The following is a 21,710-nucleotide window of genomic DNA, read 5'->3' on the forward strand; positions in this document are numbered from 1 at the left end:
AGTCTATGCCCAAACATAGTATGTGACGTTTGTAGCATATAAATAAGACTATCAAAATAAATTGTAAAATTTGATTAATTTGCATATTGTGTTGATGGTCATCTTAAATTTATGCAAGTGACCACCCACTCATGGAAAATTGTCATTTTTATAATCAATATATTAATCAATTGCTGAATTATGTATATCTGTGCTGTGATAACTTATACTGCAAATAAAACCAGTTTTACATGTGGTATCGTTTGCTATTAGAGGTAGTAGACTTGTCATAATTTTGTGACAGCCACACTAAGAAGGTTAATGAATATGTAAACTACAAACTTGGGTGATTTTAGGGAGAATATATTTATGATGACAAGACTGTTATTTATTTGATCACTCTATTCTATACAGTTTAAAAATGATAAGTTTCACTTATACGTTTCTTTAATTTTAAGGAACTACAAATATATGAACATTCAAATAAAAAAATTTCACAAGTCTTAGTTTTTGTATCTGATTATTTAGTGATGAGATGAAAAAAAAAACAAAAGTAAAGTGTTTAATTTTTAGTAGGGGATTCAGTTTTTATATAAGTTTAACATAAAATGGATTCCTTACTAGATTTTTCGGTGTTTAATCAAAATAGTATCATTTTCAAATTATGGTTTTAATTATTGTCTTATATTCTTAATAATTTTATACAACAAAATTAAACGCTGCAGAATAATAGAACACTTAATTCTCTATTTGCTATTCAATTGGAAGAGTAATACAAAGATTTGTCTTTCAAAATGAATAAATTTATTAAATGACATAAATAAGTAAATAAATTTATTAAATTACATAAATAAGTAAATAAATGGTATTTTAAAAGATAGTAAACAAATCCTCAAAAATATCAACTAGGAAGATTAAACGTTCATATCAGACTGACCCTTCCACTTAAAAATTGAACAAGTTGGTGTTAAAAAAATTCATAATCTGCAAATGTTCTTTATAGTAATTTGAACTTTAAAACATTTTACAAAAAATATCAATGTAAACTAAATATGAATATGCTAATTTCTGTTAAATGGTTTGTTATTGATTTCTTTTGTCTTTTGAGAAGCAATGGTGCTGGTGCAATCAGGAATTTATAGTGAAGCAACAGTTGCACAATCTCCAACAGCATTTAAACCCAGTATTGTTTAAATCCAATAGTAAAGAGAAATTCAAGATGACCAGAGGCAATGCTGGGAAATCTTTCCTTCTCCTGGATTAATTATCCTACATAGGCTCAAATTTAGTCAACCTCCTTTTTTTTTTTACCCCATAGCCAGGGAAAAAGGGATGCATATATACCTTTTTCAAGAGTATTAGAGAAAGTTATTTTACAGTCAATCCCAAACTTATGGCACTTGGAATTTTGAAACTCTTGCCCATCTAAGTACAGATCAGGTTCAATGTTTCTTGACTTTTGTGAACCAATTTTTTAACATGATATAGCTATGAAGTTACCATGTGTAAATAAGTGAAAAGCCATTTGGATTTTGTCAATTCTAATTGCCATTACTTTACTTATTCTGAAAGCTGTGTATCTAAAAGAAGGGTTCTAGTTATATTAGTAGGCCACCCAGCATTGCTCGGTAATAAAACATGCTGAAATATATTCTAATTCATGCAGATTTCGTATTGATTAATTAAAGAACAAATTCTCTATTGATTGTTAGATTGTACCCAATAGATAGTAATGATTTCAAAAGTAAAAAAAATATATGACTTGACTGCCATCAGCTAGAATAAAAACCAAAGTATACAGCTTTCCAGCCTTGTCTGTTAACATATAACTTAAATCCATGCACATACAAAAGCGTCAGAAAAAAATGTTAAATTTATAACTGTTAATTAGCGCATATGCAGAAAGAAATGGGGATAGTCGACTTATGCCAGGCCAAGGTCAATGTCTTTTTTTTAATAATTTTTCTTTTGACCGCTTAGCAGATATTTTACCAGCTAAAAAACAAATCAAAAGTGTTCCACAGGTTCAAATACTTTATATATCAAGTTTAAAGTCTGGAGACCAAAAATTCAGAGAAGAGTTTGGTAGAGAATTTCCGTACACGCAGAGGCATGGTCTCTTTATATATAAAGTATATGTGAGTTTGCTAGAACCATTTTATCCTAAATGCTACACAATTATATATGATGTAGAAAATATGCATAAATAGAACTGGGTGTAATAGTTAAATGAAACCAATCATTCAATAAGGAACCATAAAAAAGAACTAATTAGATAAAGTTAAATTATGCAAATTAGTTAACCTTTATTTATTCGGTTTCATATTAATGACCGAGTATATTAAGAAGTTCATTTTAATCATTTTTAAATAGAAAAAGTAGGCTTTTCATATCAATGTCAGCAAGGGGTGGGGGGAATAAAAAAACTAAGGTATATAGTAGTGATGGGACGATTCCAATATTTTTCCCGATTCCGATAGAATTACCATTCCATACTAAATTCCCAATTCTGATTTTTATAAATCTCTAAATATTTAACTATAAAATTATTTTTTTCGATTACTGTAAAAACGCATATCAAATGTGCATATATTTTCTCAGAGGTAAACACACACTTGTAAAAGGGGAGATATATATTTTATCCTCACTTGTAGTTCAAAATCAATAAATATTTATTATTTTATTATTACTAGCAGCAGTGGAAGATTTTATTTTAAACAAAATCAAATAGAAAAAAAAGGATAATTAAAGAAATCGCTTTGGTATGGGAAAATCTGCACAAATTTTCCCAATACCAATTTGATACCTCAAAAAAGTTCCGATTTTTCCAATTCCGAATAATTGTTTAAACACTAGTATATAGATTTGCTAGTTATTTTATGTATCAAAATTGACTTTAACAATCAAATACAAATATTAACTGCATAGTTGTCCAAGGAATAAGCTTCTTTTTTTATTAACAGCAACAAACTATATGAAAACAAAAATGATTATTTTTTTTTTTTTTTTTTAATTTCAGAAAGTAACTGATATGAAACATTTTGCCCTTTCCTATTGGTTAGTGGCATTTTCAATCATGTTTTTCTACAATGGAGTTTTCCCATTTGTGGCTGATGCCAGGTAAGATACAATAAGCACAACTATATATTTTCTAACAATGACATCTTCAAACTTGATATTACATTTCTAAATTTTTGAGACAAGGACCTGTAGCGCAGTGGTTAGAGCACTTGGAAAAAACAATCATAAATGTGACCTTTTTAAAGGTTGAAGGTTCAATTCTCAGTATGGGTGAATTACTTAGGGCCTCTATCCAGTCCTGACTGACGGAACAAGAGCATGCTACCCCGTGAAATAAGGGATCCTGTTCGAAATTTTCTCCAAATTCCTGAGTTTGACATAAAAATTCCAGAGTTCGACAAGATATTGTTAGAGGTTACATTGACCAAAACGTTGTGAAAATGACATTTCAGATAAGAACAGTAGTTCAATGAATCCAAATGATTCAAACTAATACAGAACAGTTTAAACAGTTAATTGGTAAGTTTTAATGAACGTACAAAAGATGTTCTGACTGTGGACATTATCTTTTTTTACTTAAAGAAGTAAGGTGCTTGTGCAGTTTAGCAAAGACATTTAAAAAGTGAAGATAAAGAAAAATCTTTATGATGTACGTGCCTGTTATGGAATGAAGTTCTTATTAAAAGAAATTGCTTAATTTGATCAAATTTTTACAGAGGAAAATCAAATTTTTGTGAGACTGATCGTGAAAAGCCATCTTAGTAATTATGAGGGGGAGATAACGTCATCTAATTCTTGAAGTTTGCCAAAATGCACATGAAGTTCTAACAATTTTATTAATAAAGTTTGAAAGGTAGATAAAAGGATCGCCTAAAATTATTCAAAACTGTAAAAAATACTCTCGTCAAATTTTGGCAAACTTCAAGAATTAGATGGAGTTATTATTTTTAATGTCTATACTTCTGGTTGGTTCTTGTGCAGTTTAGCAACGTGCAATCAATGTGTAAAATAAAAATGTGATGCAAACTGTAGAACCCATGTAATTTTGGTTTTTGATAGGATAAAAGCATTAAAAAGAAAGAACTTGCTAAATAGAGGTCATGAAAAGAGATGGATTGTGGTCTGTATATCCAGTAAAATTGCTGCAACAAAATCCTATATTACATTTATTTTGGACAGTATAATTAGATCAACATATACTGATACCGATTGTTTCCCTCTTATCTATCCTGAATATATGAAATTTATAAATTTATAAAGCATGTGTGTGTGCGCACATGTCTGTGTTTGTGTCGCTTTTATTTGCAATCCGTTGTTTTTGTTTATACCTCAAACAAATCATATTGCCACTTGGAATGTAAAGGGCTACTATTTGGAATTGTGTATAACAAGACTGTGGGGAGTTCAGTAGCAAGATGTTTGTTCACATTACATTTAAACTTTAGCAGGTTGGTACAAACAAGGAAACAGGAAACAGAGAGGCAATTCCAAAGTCTAGCACTCCAAGGGAAGAAACTATTAGAGTAGAAGGCTTTCTGGGATCTAGGGACCTCAATAGTGAAGAGGTGTGATTTTGCTGCTTATCAAGTTAGTCAGGAGTATATACATTGACGGGGTGGGGGCACAAGTGCTATGGAGTTCATCAAATCACATTCAATTAAAGTACTTATGAAACAGGCACAGGGATGTGGCACTATATTGATGGGACACAGATTGGAGCTTGGCTGATAGTGTAGAACCTTTTTTTTTTTTTTTTTTTTTTTTTACCCTTTCTAAGAATGAGAGACTATTGTAAATGGCAACAATACTCCATGCATTGGCGAATTGTGGCTTTGTAAAGATATAGGATACTCTTTTGTGAGAGTAATTTTTCAGCATGCTGGAGGAATCCCACCTTCTAAAAAGTTGCTACAACACTTTCCATATCAGATGCTACTTTATAATAAGTCAAAAAGACTGCTTCCAATTTTACAACTAGCTAATTCATTGAACCAATCTGAATCCATGAATTATAAGTGATTAATACGAAATCATTAAAATTACAAGGCTGATCTTGCAAGTTTGAATTATTGTTGAGTTATCTGCCCGTGTTTTTTAAGATGGCAGTGCAAGACGTTTTTTATTTTTGTTTTTTGCTTACTCATAAAATTCAATTTTCTTATTTAAAAATGAAACTACTTGATCAATTTACATGAGTTTTGGAATATGACCTTTGTTCTGTGATGGTACACACATCATAAAGAGTTTTCTTTTGTTTTTTTTTTAATTAGATTGAATTCTGGACAAGAATCTAGAGTGTTTTAGAATATTTTTTTTTATCTGCAATTATTGGTAAATAATATTGTTATTATGAAGGATATTATTTTTCATTTCTGTGTCCGATTGTTATTTTGAATATCCATATATATATATATAATATGCTTGCTTTCTTCAAAGAGATTTTTGAAAAAGTACAAAATTTTGATTCAGAATTTATATATGCATTTTATCTATGTTTTTCTAGCAAATTCATCCAGGACAAATATGGCACAGCTGATTCAGCATACATCGCCGGGGCAGTTTATGATGTTTCCATGATTTTGTCACCTTTCCTTGGGGGAGTTATTGTAAGTTTTTTGTTTGTTTCTTTTGTGTTATTTTGTAACAAAAACTCCCTCAAATTACCTTACATCAATATATCGTAAACCCATGTATACAGGATCGTATACACACTGGGATTCGTTTTGCCCTACCAAACAAAGTAATTTAATTTGGACCCTAACACATTGAGCCCTTATGATTTGTTCTAAAACAAAATTGGATGAAGAACTGAAAATTATTACTGATACATCATCCAATAATGGGTATCCCCCAATATGATTATGTCAGTCATCAAAAGGAAAATAACTGATTTTTCCCAAATAAAAATCACGACGTTGACTAAATGTCCAATTTATATTTGTTTACTGTGATTGGGATGAGTAAGTGAGAAGTTTGCCAACTAAATCAGCTCAACAGTGGAAAGATGCTATTATGCTTCGAATATACATATTGTGTTCTTTACGAAACTGTTAATGGTATCCTGTGGCAAAGACGTTCTACCCCACCTCACCATAATAATCATAATTTATGAATTTAAATATAGTTGCAGTGCTGATTACGTAGGTTGGACGTCGTTAAGATTTGATAGTAAAGTCCAACAGCACATACCTAGCAAAATCAGGAATGGGACTTACCTTATTAACATATCTGGGTCTTCTATAGCTGAACATTTGCTTAAAAACCCGCCATATGCTACGAACTTTAGCACTGACTTATTCATTATTCAGAATCCTGCTCATTAAACCTATCACCTGAAGATCTTGGAGACTATTCACGTCTGCTTGAAGAAGCCTTCCGCCTGCAAGCAGAGGGAATGTCTCTTAGGTTTGAACATGATCAGTCTCTAGGTGATATCATACATATTGTTATTTTAGGCATATAGTGTATCCCATTTTTTTTTCTTTTTCTTTTTTTTCTAATACACTATATTGCTTCTTTTTTTTTTTTTTCTTTTTAAACATATTGTCTCCTATTTTATCTTAAACGTATTGTCTCCCATTTCACTCTATTTTATTAATAAAAAAAAGGAAATCCTTGAATCCAGCTTACAAAAAGTGAGGGTGAAACCTGTCAGTTGCCCTCCCCCATTAATTTTTTTTTTTTTTTTTTTTTTTCTTCATTTCCCACTTTTAATCATGAACATAAAAACTGGTCTTCCTGTCATGATTGCAAAAATTTATAAGTATATACACATAGCTAACTTTATATAGAAATTAATTTTTTTAATGTATCTTGCTCATTATTTATTTTATTCTATTTATTTATTGACTGATTTTTTTTTTTTTTCTTCCAGGATGTATTTGGTCAGCGTGGTGTGCTTGCTGTATTGTGTGCAGTTTTGACCATTCCTGTGTTTGGCTTATTGGCCTTCTCATATGTACATCCACTTGTTTCCACCATTTGGCTTGGTGTCACTTACTCTTTTGCTGCTGTGAGTACACAATCTGTATTGGAAATAGATTCAAGTTTTTCCTTCCTCCTGAATGGAATTTAATTGAAAACTTTGTAACTTAAAATATTTCTTCTCTACTAAAAAATTGTATTTTGTCATTCATCTTTTTTTAAACAATATTTATCATTTTTTTTTAATATTGTTTCTAACTTCATATTTTTGTACCCCTATATTATCTCCATACTTTCCTAACAATAGAAAAAAATCTTTAAAATTTTAATTTAAATGAATTTTAATGTTTTCTATTTTGCATATTTTATTTTTGCTATTAATAAAATTATCAGACAGAATTGCATGCATCCGCGGTTCTCATTTATACGTAACTTTTATAAATACATGTTGAATTATTAGTTTTTATTTTTAGTTTACTATTAATCAAACAAAATAAAATGAGGAGAAAATTAAAACAAATATTTGAAAATTATATTTAAAAAAAAATGTAATCATGTCTATAATTTGAATTATTTTATAAATCCTCAACTTGAGATCTTCATCTAGACAATCTATAAATACAGCTGGTATTAGAATAATAATAAAAATAAATCATCTTTTTACATTTTTGTGTTCTTGTTTCAATTTATGTTTTTATAGGCTAGTTTATGGCCCTCAATTCCTCTTGTTGTGACGCAAGCAACTGTTGGTACTGCCATGGGATTAACCACTTCAATCCAGATGATTGGAATTGGAATATCAAATGTTGTCGTTGGAAAAATTCTTGAAGGTCGTAAATCGTAAGTTAAACCATTTAAAAAAAATCTTTTGTGATGTTTTATTATTCTTCTGATAGTTATTGCCTTGTGTTACATATCACTTAGCAGTAATATTTTCAAAGTAAAAATGATTGCCAAGTAAAAAAGGTTACTTAGGTTTCATCAGTCCCCCCACCCTTCTGTGTTAAAAATTCAGTCATGATTATCTATCTAGTAGTTTTAATTTCTGAAGGTCATATGTCAATTTCTCACCTGTGGCTAGAAACTGCCTTTAAGGGACTACAATAACAATGCAAACTTTTGATGTACAGTAGAACCCTGGGATACGGTGGTTCTAGGATACGTTTTTTTCAGGTTATGATGTGGAATACAATGTTTTTCTGGCCCCTAGTTATAGTATTTGCCCCACCTTACAGTGTTATTTATAATGTTATTTGATTATATAAATGTATATTATATACTATACCGGGGTTCTACTGTACTTTATTTTTTCTGTTAATTTGCCTAACTAATAATATATATATGCGAGATAAGTTGCAAGGTTAACTAATTTGTATATTGGTTTTGAACTCTGATTTAACAGCCACTTGTCTTTTATATCCAATAGGGTTAATAAGGAGCTTTACATGTTGCATATCCTGAGCTACCAAATTCCTCATGAATAGTATTTGCTGACTAGGCTTTACAAGACAATGATTCCTCTCCACTTGGAATACAGATTTCTAGTGTTCGCTGGAGTTGGCAAGGTGTTCTCTGATTGAGCATCTACAGCGTCGTGACATCAGATATATACTACATATTCCCTGCCACGACCCTGTTCCCTCTGGAGTATATGATAGCTTGAATTAGATCTGCTGTCTACTCGTCGGAATGTAACCGTTACTTTTGTTGACTACAGATTATTTCATGATTCTTGCCCCACCGTAATGCTTAAATACCACCCTGTATAGTGGCTGAATAGATTAAACATGCGATGATATACATTCACATTAGACCCTCTGCATAATCACACTGGTGTTTGCTCAGATGTACTGGCGGTTTCATTTCTCATTGCGTTCTGCAGTCGAATGTATTGGCTCAGAATTGTGAATGAACATGTATCACTGTCACATTTTCAGAGTTCTGTATTGGCTAATTGTGATATTCCTAAGTTTAATGCATTCCCTAATTAGCTTAGTAGCTTGCCTATTGCTAACGATTTTGTAAGCATGGCTTAATAAAGGAATAAAAAAAAAATTAACTATTGTTTGCTATTGTTGTTTTTTGTTTTTAATTCAATGATTATTTTGATTAGGTTGATCAACAAATCAGTTTTGCAATATTTTATTTCCTGGACAAATATTTAGCATTTGTGTTCAAATGTACCTTTCTTTATATGAATCGACTTGATTTTCAACAAGTTGTGATCTATTTCTAAATTGCAAGTAAAATAGCATATTGATTTATTTCTTTTCTTTACGTACACAATCTAAAAGAGAAATAAATTTGTATTGAAATTACTAAAATATTAATGTTTTTCTAATGAATAAATGAGAAAGATCTTATTTTGAATTTATAAAAAAGTTTCTGGTTTACAATCAAACGTTCATTATTGACATTAATGTTTACAGTTACAAACTTGAGAAATGATAAGTTTATAACAGATAAAAATTATATTTATTTTGAAATGAAGCTGATATTGTGTATTTTAACTATTCTTTTTGTTTCATTGAATAAACTATTTGTTGTTTTTCTCTTATAGGGAAAGTCTTCTTCATTGGAAATATGTAATGATTTTCCTGTTGGCAAATATTTTGGCCTGTGTCGTTACTACAGTCCTACTGAATATTGTTGACAGACGAAGGGTATGTTTCTTGCCTCTTTTTATTTTATATCTTTTTCTTTTCTACTAGAGCCATGAAAAATTACAAACATTAAGAATATTTAAAGTGTAAACAATGCTCTAAAAGAATAAAAGCAATTAGTTTAGGAAAATGTTTTTAATTTTATATCATTTATTTGTAATGTATTGCTGCATTCTAAAGCTTCTTCATAGTTTAAGCAAATAATTGTTCAAAACTTCAAATTTTCTAGACAATTGTTTTTTTTTTTTTTTAAGTTCATCACTTAAGATTGAAACATACTCAAAAATAAAGGATAATGAGAAAAGTGGATTTTCAGTTGAGTGAAGAATATTATGAGAGGATAAATAAAGTTCATGTATGTATGTGTGTGTGTGTGTCAATGATGAATGGAATGAATAAAGAACCACTAATCCAGATGTTGTAATTTTGAATCTGATCATTGACATCTTAAATCTTTTTCTTTATAAATATAATAAACAAAACTTAAATTGAGATTGCTTGGGATGAAATTACCAATTTATATTTTAGAAAAAAAAGATTTTGCTGATGATCAGATTCGAAATCACAACATCTGATATAGTGGTTCAATACTTTTTTTTTTTCTTTTTTTACTAAATGGGTTTGTTGGGGATATGTATGGCGAGGGGGCACAAGTGCAATGAATTCATCAGAAGATATTTCATTAAAGCACTTGTAAAACAGGCATAGGGATGCAACATTGTGGCGTGGCATAGGGGTTGGAGCATAGCTGACAAAGTTGGACCTATTAGATTGGAGACCTTTTTTTTCTTTGGACCCTATCCAAAAGGGAGAAGCTAGTGGTAGATACACCAGCCCAGATATGGCAGTAATACTCCATGCATGGGCGAACAGTGGCCTTGTAGATGTACAGAGTACTCAAGTGGGAATAGTTTTCTAGTATGATAATGGGAGCCCACCTTCCTTGCAGCAGATTTTGCAATGTCCTCAATGTATTTGTTCCAGTTCATATTTTCTGTGAATGTTAAGCCGAGGAGTTTGAAAGAAGAATTCTCAGGGAGGGAGTTATTTGTCCTGGATATCAGTTATTGGAGAGGCTTCTTGTAATTGTTAAAGGAGAGTAGTTTAGTCTTACTAGCATTAAATGTTACCATCCATTTACAGACCCATTCCACTATGGTCTGGAGATCATTTTCTAATGATTTAGCCATTGTCTTGGATTTGTGTATATCTGTTCTTCCCTCATGCATGTTATAGTGCATTGTATCATCAGAAAATATACCTATCTTGGACTCGATATTATCAAAGTTGTTAATGAATATCAAGAATAATAGTGGTTCAAGAATCGACTCCTGAGGCACTTCTACATTAAGGTTACGCTACTTGGATGAACGTCTGTCAATGATAACCTAGATGGTTCTATTGTCTAAGAAGAATCTAATTATATTAAGTATTCGTCCAGTTATACCATACAATTTAATTTTCATTAGCAGCCTTTCATGCCAGACTTTTTCAAAGGCCTTGGATATATTAAGGGCTACATTATTTACTGTGCTATGAATATCATACTCGTGAGATCACTCAATGACTTTTATAGTAAAGTTTTAAAGGTATCATTCTTAAATCTAGAAAAGAGAATATTAAATGAATAATGAAATAGTTTTAAAAGTATCTCCACTGTTTGAAAGCATTATAATTGATGAAATATGAAAATGGTTCAGATACCAATCAAAATGCAGGGTTTTTTTTTCTAAATAAACATATTTATTTAAAATTCAAATTTTATTTTTTAATGGATATTTTAAAATTCTATCTTTTTATTATTTATACTCCTGCAAAGTACAATTTTAACATAATTGTATTATTTGTATACATAAGAGTCGTAGTTATTTTCATTTTTGACATAAGTGCTTCTGTTTTCTTGTTTACTGTAAACTTAAATTAAACAATTTCCAATGTTAAAAGAAACATAATTAAACATTATTTTGAAGAAAAGAAGAAATAAAAGATTTTATTCCTGAAGCCTGTAGAATGCAGGTGCCTCCTCCACACATGATTATGGACAGCAACTCATAATGGTTTAAGGATAGAATCCTGAGCAGTCCATATCCTGGTTGCCAAAATAGTTATGTGATTTGCAACACTCTACTCCAACTCTTACTTAGGTCAGAGAGGTTCAATTTAACGAAGCAGATGGTCATGATATGCTTTAACAAAAAAAGTTAATCCTGATTGTCTTATTCAATTTGATTTTTCTTTACTATTAAATCTGATCTTTTTTTGATCAGATATCCATTCTCTCTGTAATTTTTTAATGTTAGAAATTGACTGAGGATCAGTTAATGAGACAAAAAATTTGATCACTGCTTCATGTTACTAAATAATAGAATGTGATGGTCAAATTCTAACACTTTTGTTTTTACTATAAACAAAAATATATTTTTAAAATATTTTATATATATATATATATATATATATATAATGGCTCCCTTCAGTCTTGACAGATTATGGATATCTACTGTAAGGGTGCCTGTGCGTGGAGTTACTGTGACAAGAAATGTGCAATCTCCAACCACACCTCTCCTGAGTCGACATAGTTAAATACCAGTGCCAAGTGGAGGTTCATGACAACTGGAAACAATGCTGAGATAAGCGGAGAGTACATACAGTGCCTAGAATTAGCACATATATAATCTTGAAAAGATTTGTTCACTAATCTGCTCCCTATTCCGGTTTCATGGATTATGCAGTGAAACCAACAAACGAAAAAAAAAGGTCAAAAATCAAATGTACAATAAATAAATGTTATCATAGCCAATAAAAGTTACTTCTTTACCTACCTGGCTCATCTTAAGTTTTAAATGATCTTTATTTCATTGCAAATTTTTACTTTTATAAGTTGGTCGCCAACAAGATAGTGGCTAATATGGGAAACAACAAAGAAGAAATTCGGCAGCTATCTTGACTATCAAAAATAAATGCTATCAGATGTTATTTAATGTGCATGTGTCAGCAGTGTTCATCCACTCAACAACAAATGCTGACTTCTAACACTGTTTTCATGCTTTTTTTATTCTGGCTGTGTCGGCATCTCGTAAAAAGTGAATATTTGCAATTAAATAAAGAGCATTTAAAACTACTTAAAAAAAATATACAAAAATGAGCCAGATAGATAGAGAAGTAACTTATTGACTATAGTAAAGTGATTGAGAGAATAATTGAGAAGCAAATAATAAGTCGGATAAACATAAATGAAATACAGTTTGGTTTTATGTTTGAGTTAAGTACCCCCGATGCTATATTCACCATGAGAGAAATTTGAGAACCATGGTAAGAAGAGGGAAAAACTAAGCAAATACATGGCGCTTACCAAAGTGCTCCTTTTCGAAGAACTGGATTTTCTCCACATTAAAAACCAACCGTGTTTAACTTCTATCTTCATGATGAGACAAGTAAATAAGAACTGTTGAGAACACAATAATCGAAGAAACAGTACTGAAAATCTTAACTTTTTATCACTCTGAATCTATTTTTTCCAGTGCACAATCATTGATAATTATTCTACTGTCCTTTTCACCTATATCTCCAATGTTTTAATTTTTTTCTTTTTATTATGCTTTTGTCCTGATAAGAATTTTTTTTTTTTAATCAAATGATTACAACAAATAAATGCTATCAGATATTATTTAATGTGCATGTGCTACCAGTGTGCATCCACTCAACAACAAACACTGACCACCAACACGGTTTTCATGCTTTTCTATTCTGGCTGTGTTGGCATCTCTTGCATTCAAATATGAAAATAAAACAAAATACAAGAAACACATTCTGCAAATATCAGTTGCCCTCTTGCTGTGTGTATAACACCATTGACCCTCTAAATGCTGAAGTTTAGATCTACATCTTCAGTTGAGGTTGTTTTCATCAGTTGATTTGCTCCAAGCCACAATTTGTAGTTGACTGTGTCCAACTGGAAAATTATCCTCAACTATCATAAAACTCATCGCCACTTGTAGAAATGAATTCAAAGGGTTTCATTCTAACATTAAATAACATCTTTATTGATCATCGTTAGAAGATTTGTATAGGGAAAGAGTTCCTATGTGGAAACATTGATAAAAGATTAGAAAGACTTCTTGAAAGAGAAAGTTCATGTATGCGTGTGCCCAAGTTGTAGAAACATGCGTCCATGTGTATGGACAGGCACAAAAGATTTGAGGCAGCGCTGTAAGAAGATAAACGTTCATTTATGTATCGTATTGAAGTTCGGTTGCCATGCTGTATTATTTGTATTCCGTCTTAGTTGAGCTCAGAGTCTGAAGGTCAGGATGGGGTGTGTGACATCTCATATGGAGTTGTTGAGGATTGATCTGTGCCACATGGAGATGTTGTTAGTCCAAGTGCCAGGAAGAGAGAGAGAAAGAGAATTACTGTGGTTTAACCTTTATAAACTTAGTCACGTGACCGAAAGCTGATTTCTGATTGGACAAGCCAGAAAGGAAGTATATTCAAAATTTCGAGCCGCAAGAATTTGCTCCTGCTGGTGTTTCTTGCAATACTATACACTCCTAAAACTGCCTGTAAACTAACTCTAAATGTATTGACTTTTATTGTCTAGTTTTTTCTTTTCTTTTTTTTTTTAAATTACATTTTCACCCCAAACAAAGCACATTGCCACTTTGGTGTAGGGGGCTACTATCAGGGGCAACAGCTACTGGGATACTATGTAGGGAGTTGGGCAGCAAGATGTCGGTTCACGTTACACTTGAACTTCTGCATGTCAGTACAGTTGGAAAAGCAGGGACCTGGAATGGAATTCCAAAGTCTAGCGGTTCTGGGGAAGAAATTAATGGAGTAGAAAGCTCTTTTACATCTAGGGATCTCTACTGTGTGGGGGTGGTATTTAGCTGCCTGTCAGATTTGTCAAGGGTGTTTATGGCGTGGGGGAACAAGTGCTTGCAGTTTATCAGAGCATTCACCATTAAAATACTTGTAGAACAGGCAGAGGGACGCAACATTTTGTCGATGGGACAGAGGCTGAAGCTTAGATGACAGTTCAGGACCTATCAGATTTGCGGCTCTCTTTTGAACCTTGTCTAGGAGCGAGAGACTAGTGGTAGATGCACCAGCCCAAATATGACAGTAATACTCCATACATCAGCGAATGGTGACCTTATAGAAGTAAAGGATACTTTTGGGTGTTAGTAGTTTTCTAGCACGGTAGAGAGAGCCCACCTTCTTCACAACGGTCCTGGCAACGCTCTCAATGTAATTGTTCCAACTCATGTTTCCTATGAACGATAGGCCAAGGAGTTTGAAAATGTACTTTCAGATAAAGAGTCATTGGCCATTGCTATTAGTGGTAGAGAAGATTTCTTGTAATTATTGAAGGAAATAAGTTTAGTCTTGGCAGCATTGAATGTGACCATCCATTTTTGTCCCCATTCCACTACAGATTGGAGGTCATTCTCTAGTGTTTCTACCATTTCTTTAGATATGTGTTCATTTGTTTTCCTGTCATGCCTGTTATAGAGTGTGGTGTCACTAGCATATATACCCATCTCGGAGGCAATTTTGTCGAGGAGGTCATTTATGAATATTAGGGATAATAGAGGTCCAAGGATAGACCCTTGAGGCACTCCTGCATTTATATCATATTGTTTAGATGTATGACCGTCGAGGACAACCTGGATTTTTCTCTTGTCTAAGAAGGATTTAATTATGTTAAGTATTCTTCCAGTGATACCGTATGATCTAATTTTTCTGAGGAGACCCTCGTGCCATACCCTGTCAAAAGCCTTAGATATATCTAGAGCTACCACTCTACCCTCCCCCGCTTTCTCCAGTGAATGGTATATACATTCAGAGATTACAGTTAGGATGTCTGCTGTGGAACGGGCTTGCCTAAATCCATATTATTGGTCAGTCAGAAGTTTAGCGTCTGTAAGGTGATGGATTAGAGCTTGGTTAATTATGGACTCAAATATTTTGGCAAAAAGTGTGAGGAGGCTAATGGGGCAATAATCTTTTGGGTCAGTTCTTTCATCAAAATTCTTGAAACTGGTACCACAGAAGCAGTTTTCCAACAGTCCAGAAAGCAGGATTCATTAAGGCATTTGTTGTAGAGTTTGGAGAGAACTGGAGCTACTTCGGCGGAGCACTTTTTTAATAGCACAGTCGGGATGAGATCGGTTCCACATGCTTTTGAAGGGTCAAGGTTTTTTATGATAGGATGCACCTGAGCAGGGGTGATTTTCAGATCATCTAGCATGGCGTCTGTCCGCAAAGGAAAGTTAGGGAGGGGGTGGTTGGAAGGGTCCAGTGTGGTGTTTGAGGCAAACCGACTGGCAAGCATATTAGCCTTCTCGGTTGCTGAGCAAACAACCTTGTGATTGTTGGTTAGTGTGGGAATTGTTGATTACCCATTATTTACTACACTGTTGTAGATTTTCCAGAAGTCACGGGTTCCTAAGTTTTGTGCTTCGATGCGTTTTTTGGTGGTTTCAGTAAATTCTCTCTTAGCTGTCTCTATCTCTTTCTTATAGTTACTTCTAGCTTCTATATACTTCTGTCTTTTTGAACTGGACTTATGTCAGTTAAATCTGTGGTACGCATGCTGCCTTTGAGCAATGGCAGTTGCGCAAGTAGAAGTAAACCATTGGGGAGAATGGGGCTTGCTATAAAATTTCCGCATGGGAACATGTGCTTCAATTACTGTTTTGAACCATTCAGTGGTCTCATTTGCACACTGTTCAGCAGGAAGAGAAAAAATATTTCCCCATGGGGCATCTCTGATAAGATCCTTGATGGCTTCCCAGTCAGCCATTTTATAATATCTCATTGTTTTGAGCAATGACTTTTCAGTTTTGGCTCTAGAGTTTAAGGCAATTTCGACCATTATCACTGCATAATCAGCGGTTCCAAGTGGGCTATTGGCATTCGTTATACAATCATCGGGAACTGTGATCAGAAACAGATCTAGAAGTGATGCGTGTTCTTGCTGATCTGCGAAACGGGTTGGAAACGTAACCATTTGTGATAGGGAGTGAGATATAGAGAAGCTATGTGTTGTGCTGCCCGCTGTGTCTGTGCAAGCAGAGAATCCAACCCAGTTTCTGTGGTGGACATTAAAGTCTCCAAACACATGTACTTGAGCACTAGTGTCGAGGGAGAGTGCTGTGTCTATGCTGTCAGAGACTTTATTATGATGCAGTCCTGGGTTGAAGGAGAGCAGTAGAGAAAATAAAAGTAGCTAATGTTGTGTTGCACATTTAGTCTAAAGCACATAAAGGCTTGATCGTCCAATTCTAGGTTTGTTTCTCTAGTCAAGGGGAGGGTATTACGAATGTAGACTCTAACTCCGTGCATATGTCTCTCAAGAGTATTTACGGCAGAGTGGGAAATATCCAGGCATATTAAAGTAGTTAGAGGGGATGAAGTAGTGTAGGTTAGTCTCACTTATTGCTAAGATATCCAGGGTATTTGTTAGGAAAAATGCTTCAACATCAGCTAACTTAGTTCTAAGCCCACGGATGTTCATGCATGCAAGCCTCAAGGGAGGAGACAAGTTAGATTTGTTTGACCCTAAGCCTGGTTTAAGCTTAACTTTTGATTGAACTGTCATCATTTTTTAATTTTTTTTTTTTTTTTTAAAGAGTTTTAGTTTAGGTAAGGGGGAGCTGAATAAGAGGTTATGCAGAATATCAGACATGCAACATAAGTAAACCATCAGCTGACCTTTCATCAACTAGGATTGTGGCCTCGGAAAGCCCACCGGAGATGAGTGCAGGGTCCCTTTCCATGCGCGACATGGCACTACAAACATCCCGATATTATACAACTGTTGATGGAGCAGCCGCTCTAAGCGCTACCAAAGAGTTAGGGGGCTGTACTACCAGTCGGAAACAGCAGCCAGGAACTGTCAATCTGGTACCCTCAACCCATCAGACTAAGGTCAACCCAATCTAATTGCACAGGCATATGTGGCACAAAACTGGGCACTCCCAAGTGCCCAGTTTTGAGGGGTGGAATGTGTCGGGAGTGGGAAAAACAGCGTTCATTGCCCTAGACAAGAAACAAGATCTACCACTGAGTGTTTCTGTCGAATCACTGTGATAACGTCTCTGCGCCTGACTAATAGGCAAAGAAGGAGTATGGAAGCCGGGCGATAGATAGAGCCTATCTACTCCTTAAGCAGTTTAGGTTTGCAAACCGGTAATTTGTTTGAGTCACCAGCTCTAGGAAGGTTGTCATCCGACTGGAGAGGCCTCCCTCCCCTTAGACAGGTTATCTGGGAAGATCTACTGGGTTCATCAGCACCGATAGGGTTTGCTCTGCACCTGGGTCCTAATCCAGGTATTTCTGCGACCCCGCATGATTACTGGGTTAGTTTGTAGGGGTTATATATCTACTGAATAGTTACACTCCTCAAAGTGATTTAGGGACATTGCTATCTCATTGTTACTGGAAAAAGGGGATAAGTAAAGCTCATGCAGTGGAAGCAACTAGACTTGTTAGAAAGGAGATTACTGTGGTTTAAGACTTTTCCTTAGATTTTTTAATTTTTAACATTTTTTTTTTATTTATATGTTAGCTTAGGTGTAGGATAACGTTATATGTTAGCTTAGGTTTAGGATAACGTTATATGTTAGCTTAGGTGTAGGATAACGCTACAGTATGAGTAGGTATTAAGAATTGATACTAAGAATTGTTGTGCCCAATCTCTGTATATTTTAGATGACAGAAGGGTTAAGATGTAAGTGCAATACAGTATGGGTATAACTGGAGGTAAATGTTGAGTCCTGGCGTATTCTGTATGTATAATTAAGTAAATAGATATATGGGCAAGTTTTCAGTAGATGCGAATAAATAGAAGTTGTAGATATTAAGTGTGTTTCTACTATTGAAGGAAGATAATTTCAGCTTTCATTAAAGAGTCATGGACCATTTTGCATAACAAGGAGTATTGGTTCAGTTTCGTATTAATCGTTGCAAAACTATCTAGGAGGAGACATTGTTATGTAATGTAGATCGCTTTGCATCTGAGTACAGACTTTGGCTGTTAAGTACCTAAATGGATAGGAATGAAGCTCTAAGGCATGTCTTAGAGGTAGAAATGTATAGATGTTTAGTGATGACTATTAAGCGGTCAGCATGTGAAACTTAAGCGCTGGAAGTTAAAGGTTCCACTACAAAAGCATGTAAGATGTAGGAGTTTTAGTGGCAGCTTTGGGGGGGGGGTAGAGAAGATTGTTAGCTTTCAGAGAGACTGGGTTATTAACTTACAGAATGCAGTAGTTTCATTAGGATTTGGAGTTTCTTGTAAAGTTTAGTTTGGAAAAAAAAAGTTTTTGTTTTTTTTAAACATGCAAGTTAGACAAAGGCAGTCGTCTTGGAAGTAAAGTGTTTTGTCCCTATACTGCTACATCTTGATTGACAATGCTAATTCAGTTACTTTTTGTGTACCTTTGTGCATGTTGGTGAACAACTTCCTATACTTTTGTTTTGCTGATAAACTTGTTTCCTTGTGAATGAGGTGGGAGCGTCAGTAGTATCACATGCTTACCTGTTGATTTCTTTTTCAGGGTAAAGTGTTGAATCAGAGCCGTGCCCAACGTCGAAGACAACACTCGCTCTTGCATAATAAAGCTGCTGCACACAGTGAAGTGTCTCATACGATCAATGAAAGTTCACATGATAATGAAACGGATCCTTTGCTACCAAAAGAATAATTCTCAGAATTGAAATCTGCTACAAATGCAGTCCGATCACCAATCATTGTTTGCTTCTAACTTTTTAAACATTTGAACTTCTGTATCAATTTTTCTCTCCATCTCCCAACGATTCTGTCCAGAATGGAAAATCTAAAAAAAAAAATGACAAATGTCAAAAACTGCTGATTTTTTTATTTCAACATGAATGAGTCCTTCATTTTTTTTTTTTTTTTTTTTTTTTTTTTTTTTTAATTCATTAAATTTATTTTTCCCAAGAAACTAACACTGATTAAGGATATTTTGCTCCCTTTCTGAACTGGAATTTGAGTTAATGGCAGACTTTAGACAGTTGAATCCCTCTTTCCCTGTCTTCGGATGTCTTTTTTTTTTTTTTTTTTTTGGAATTTGACTTAATTAATAAAAAAAGATATGGAAAAAATCTTTATAATGTACATACTCACCATGGAACAAAAATGTCATATTTCAAAAATTATGTACATTAAGTAGATTTTTTTGTTTTTTTATTAAGAAAATCAAAATTTACAATTTTTAGAGATTCAAAAAGTTTTAATTATTTTGGATACAAACAAAATCTAGGTGGTTGAATTGAGTTGTCGTCCTTTAATTTTAACATATTCTAAAACAATGTACCATCTTCTGTCTCTTGGCATAATATTTGATTTTCTTGGTAAAAAAAAACAAAAAACTACTTAATTGATTTATGCGATTTTTTTTTTTTTTTTTTAATGACATTTTTGTTCCATGATGGGTACATACATCATAAAAATTTGTATTTTTTTTTAAGTCGAATTCTAAATATAAGAACCCTTTTTTTTTCTAAATTTTTTTTTAAGTTCAATATATTACTATCAATGAAAATGCCAAATTTTCATATTAACGAAAATATATTAAATAAAAACTTTGGATAACCTTGAAACATAGGAAGTTCATTGTAGAATGATTACCCATTTTAAAATCTACATCAATTTTTTGATACTCACAATGTCACTCTTCTTCCTCACCCTGTACATAAATCTTAGTAGGAATTTTCAAATTTGAGCATTGATCCTGAAATGCATCCTCATCCCATAATAACTTTACATGAAAAATAAAAATGATTTTAGTAAAAAAAAAAAAAATTAAAAGAAAAAATTTAATTAAGAATTAAGAGATAATGGGGTTTTCAATCGTCCAATGTCTGCAAAGTAAACATTCTCACCATATTTTTAATTTTATATTTTTATATTTTTCTCTTTATTTTATTGAATTTTTTTTTAAATGCCATCGGTAACCATATTCTTTTCTAGTCATAAACCGGAGGTAGAAATGAATGATTTATAAATTGTTAGATTACCTGGAAATGTTCCTATTTTTTCTTTGTTTTGTTTTTTTTTTAAATCTACCAAAAACATTACATGACATAGATGAGAATGTTGATAATCATCAATTCCTGTGTTCTACCTCATTTATATGGTTGTTTTTTCAAAATAGAATGAGAAAACATTATCATTTGTCATTCTATAATATTGATGTAAATATTTTACTATCTACATAGTACACAATTTCTTTTACAAAACAAATTTTATTTGATTCTTTGATTATAACATTCAACCTTATTTCTAATTTTGTATTGCATGAGATTTTTTTTTCATTGAAATTATGAGGAACTTTGCAAATTTTTTATACAAATTATATGTTTTTAATTTTTTTAAATTAAAGGATATTGAAATATTAATTCTTGTCAAAATTGTTGTGCTATCCAGCAGTAAATGTAATAATTTTATTTTTGACATCTTAGAAACTGATTGCAAAAATATTAAAATCTAATAATATTGTCTCTAGTCAAACTAGAAATCTACTACAGAAGTTATTTCTAACCTGTTAAATAGGTATTTTAAATTTTTATCTTTTCTGATCATACATTTTTTTTTTTTTTAATCATTATCATCATTTTTAGAAAATTATGACGTTTTTTATTTAATTGCCAAAAAGACAATTATTCTAACATATGTGAATAATTAACTTACTATATTTCATTTTATGGGTTTATTGGAGTCTAATTTGAAAGCTAGCAGCATTGGATAAGTTATTCCAAAATTTTAGTGACATTTGTATATAAAGAAAAATAAAAAATCAATTTCTCAGAATCAAAACAAATCCAACCACAAAAGTTTTATATCCTTTGAGATAAAACTTCATAACAATAATAGATTAAGTGTTAAAATTAGATTCTTTTAATTATCTACCATTGTTTTATATATATATATATATATATATTTATATATATATATAAATTCAATATGGCGTAATGGAAAAATAAAAAGGTATTTGCAGTCTCTCTTCCAATTTTCAGATTTTAATCATGTCAAATCACACTTCAATTCCTTTTGATAGATTAATTGTTGCTATTTCTTCTGATGAGTTAAGGGCA

General features: G+C 32.6%; 1 protein-coding gene across 2 annotated transcripts in view; it reads left to right on the forward strand.

Moving 5' to 3' along the window:
- Positions 1 to 19,432, forward strand: part of LOC145255682 (lysosomal dipeptide transporter MFSD1-like) — a 58,418-nt gene extending 38,986 nt beyond the window's left edge. The window contains exons 8-13 of one of the 2 annotated variants that reach the window (XM_080114251.1): positions 2,999 to 3,099; positions 5,504 to 5,606; positions 6,875 to 7,012; positions 7,625 to 7,764; positions 9,485 to 9,587; positions 19,151 to 19,432. In XM_080114251.1, the coding sequence (XP_079970377.1) occupies positions 2,999 to 3,099; positions 5,504 to 5,606; positions 6,875 to 7,012; positions 7,625 to 7,764; positions 9,485 to 9,587; positions 19,151 to 19,297 (732 nt within the window). In that variant the 3' untranslated portion in view covers positions 19,298 to 19,432. The remainder of the gene's footprint in view (positions 1 to 2,998; positions 3,100 to 5,503; positions 5,607 to 6,874; positions 7,013 to 7,624; positions 7,765 to 9,484; positions 9,588 to 19,150) is intronic. The other variant, XM_080114258.1, reaches the window with a different exon arrangement.
- Positions 19,433 to 21,710: the final 2,278 nt, after the last annotated feature.

This window comes from Euprymna scolopes, chromosome 3 (assembly GCF_053919585.1).
Source record: "Euprymna scolopes isolate OS-2025 chromosome 3, ASM5391958v1, whole genome shotgun sequence".
Taxonomy (NCBI): Eukaryota; Metazoa; Mollusca; class Cephalopoda; order Sepiida; family Sepiolidae; genus Euprymna; species Euprymna scolopes.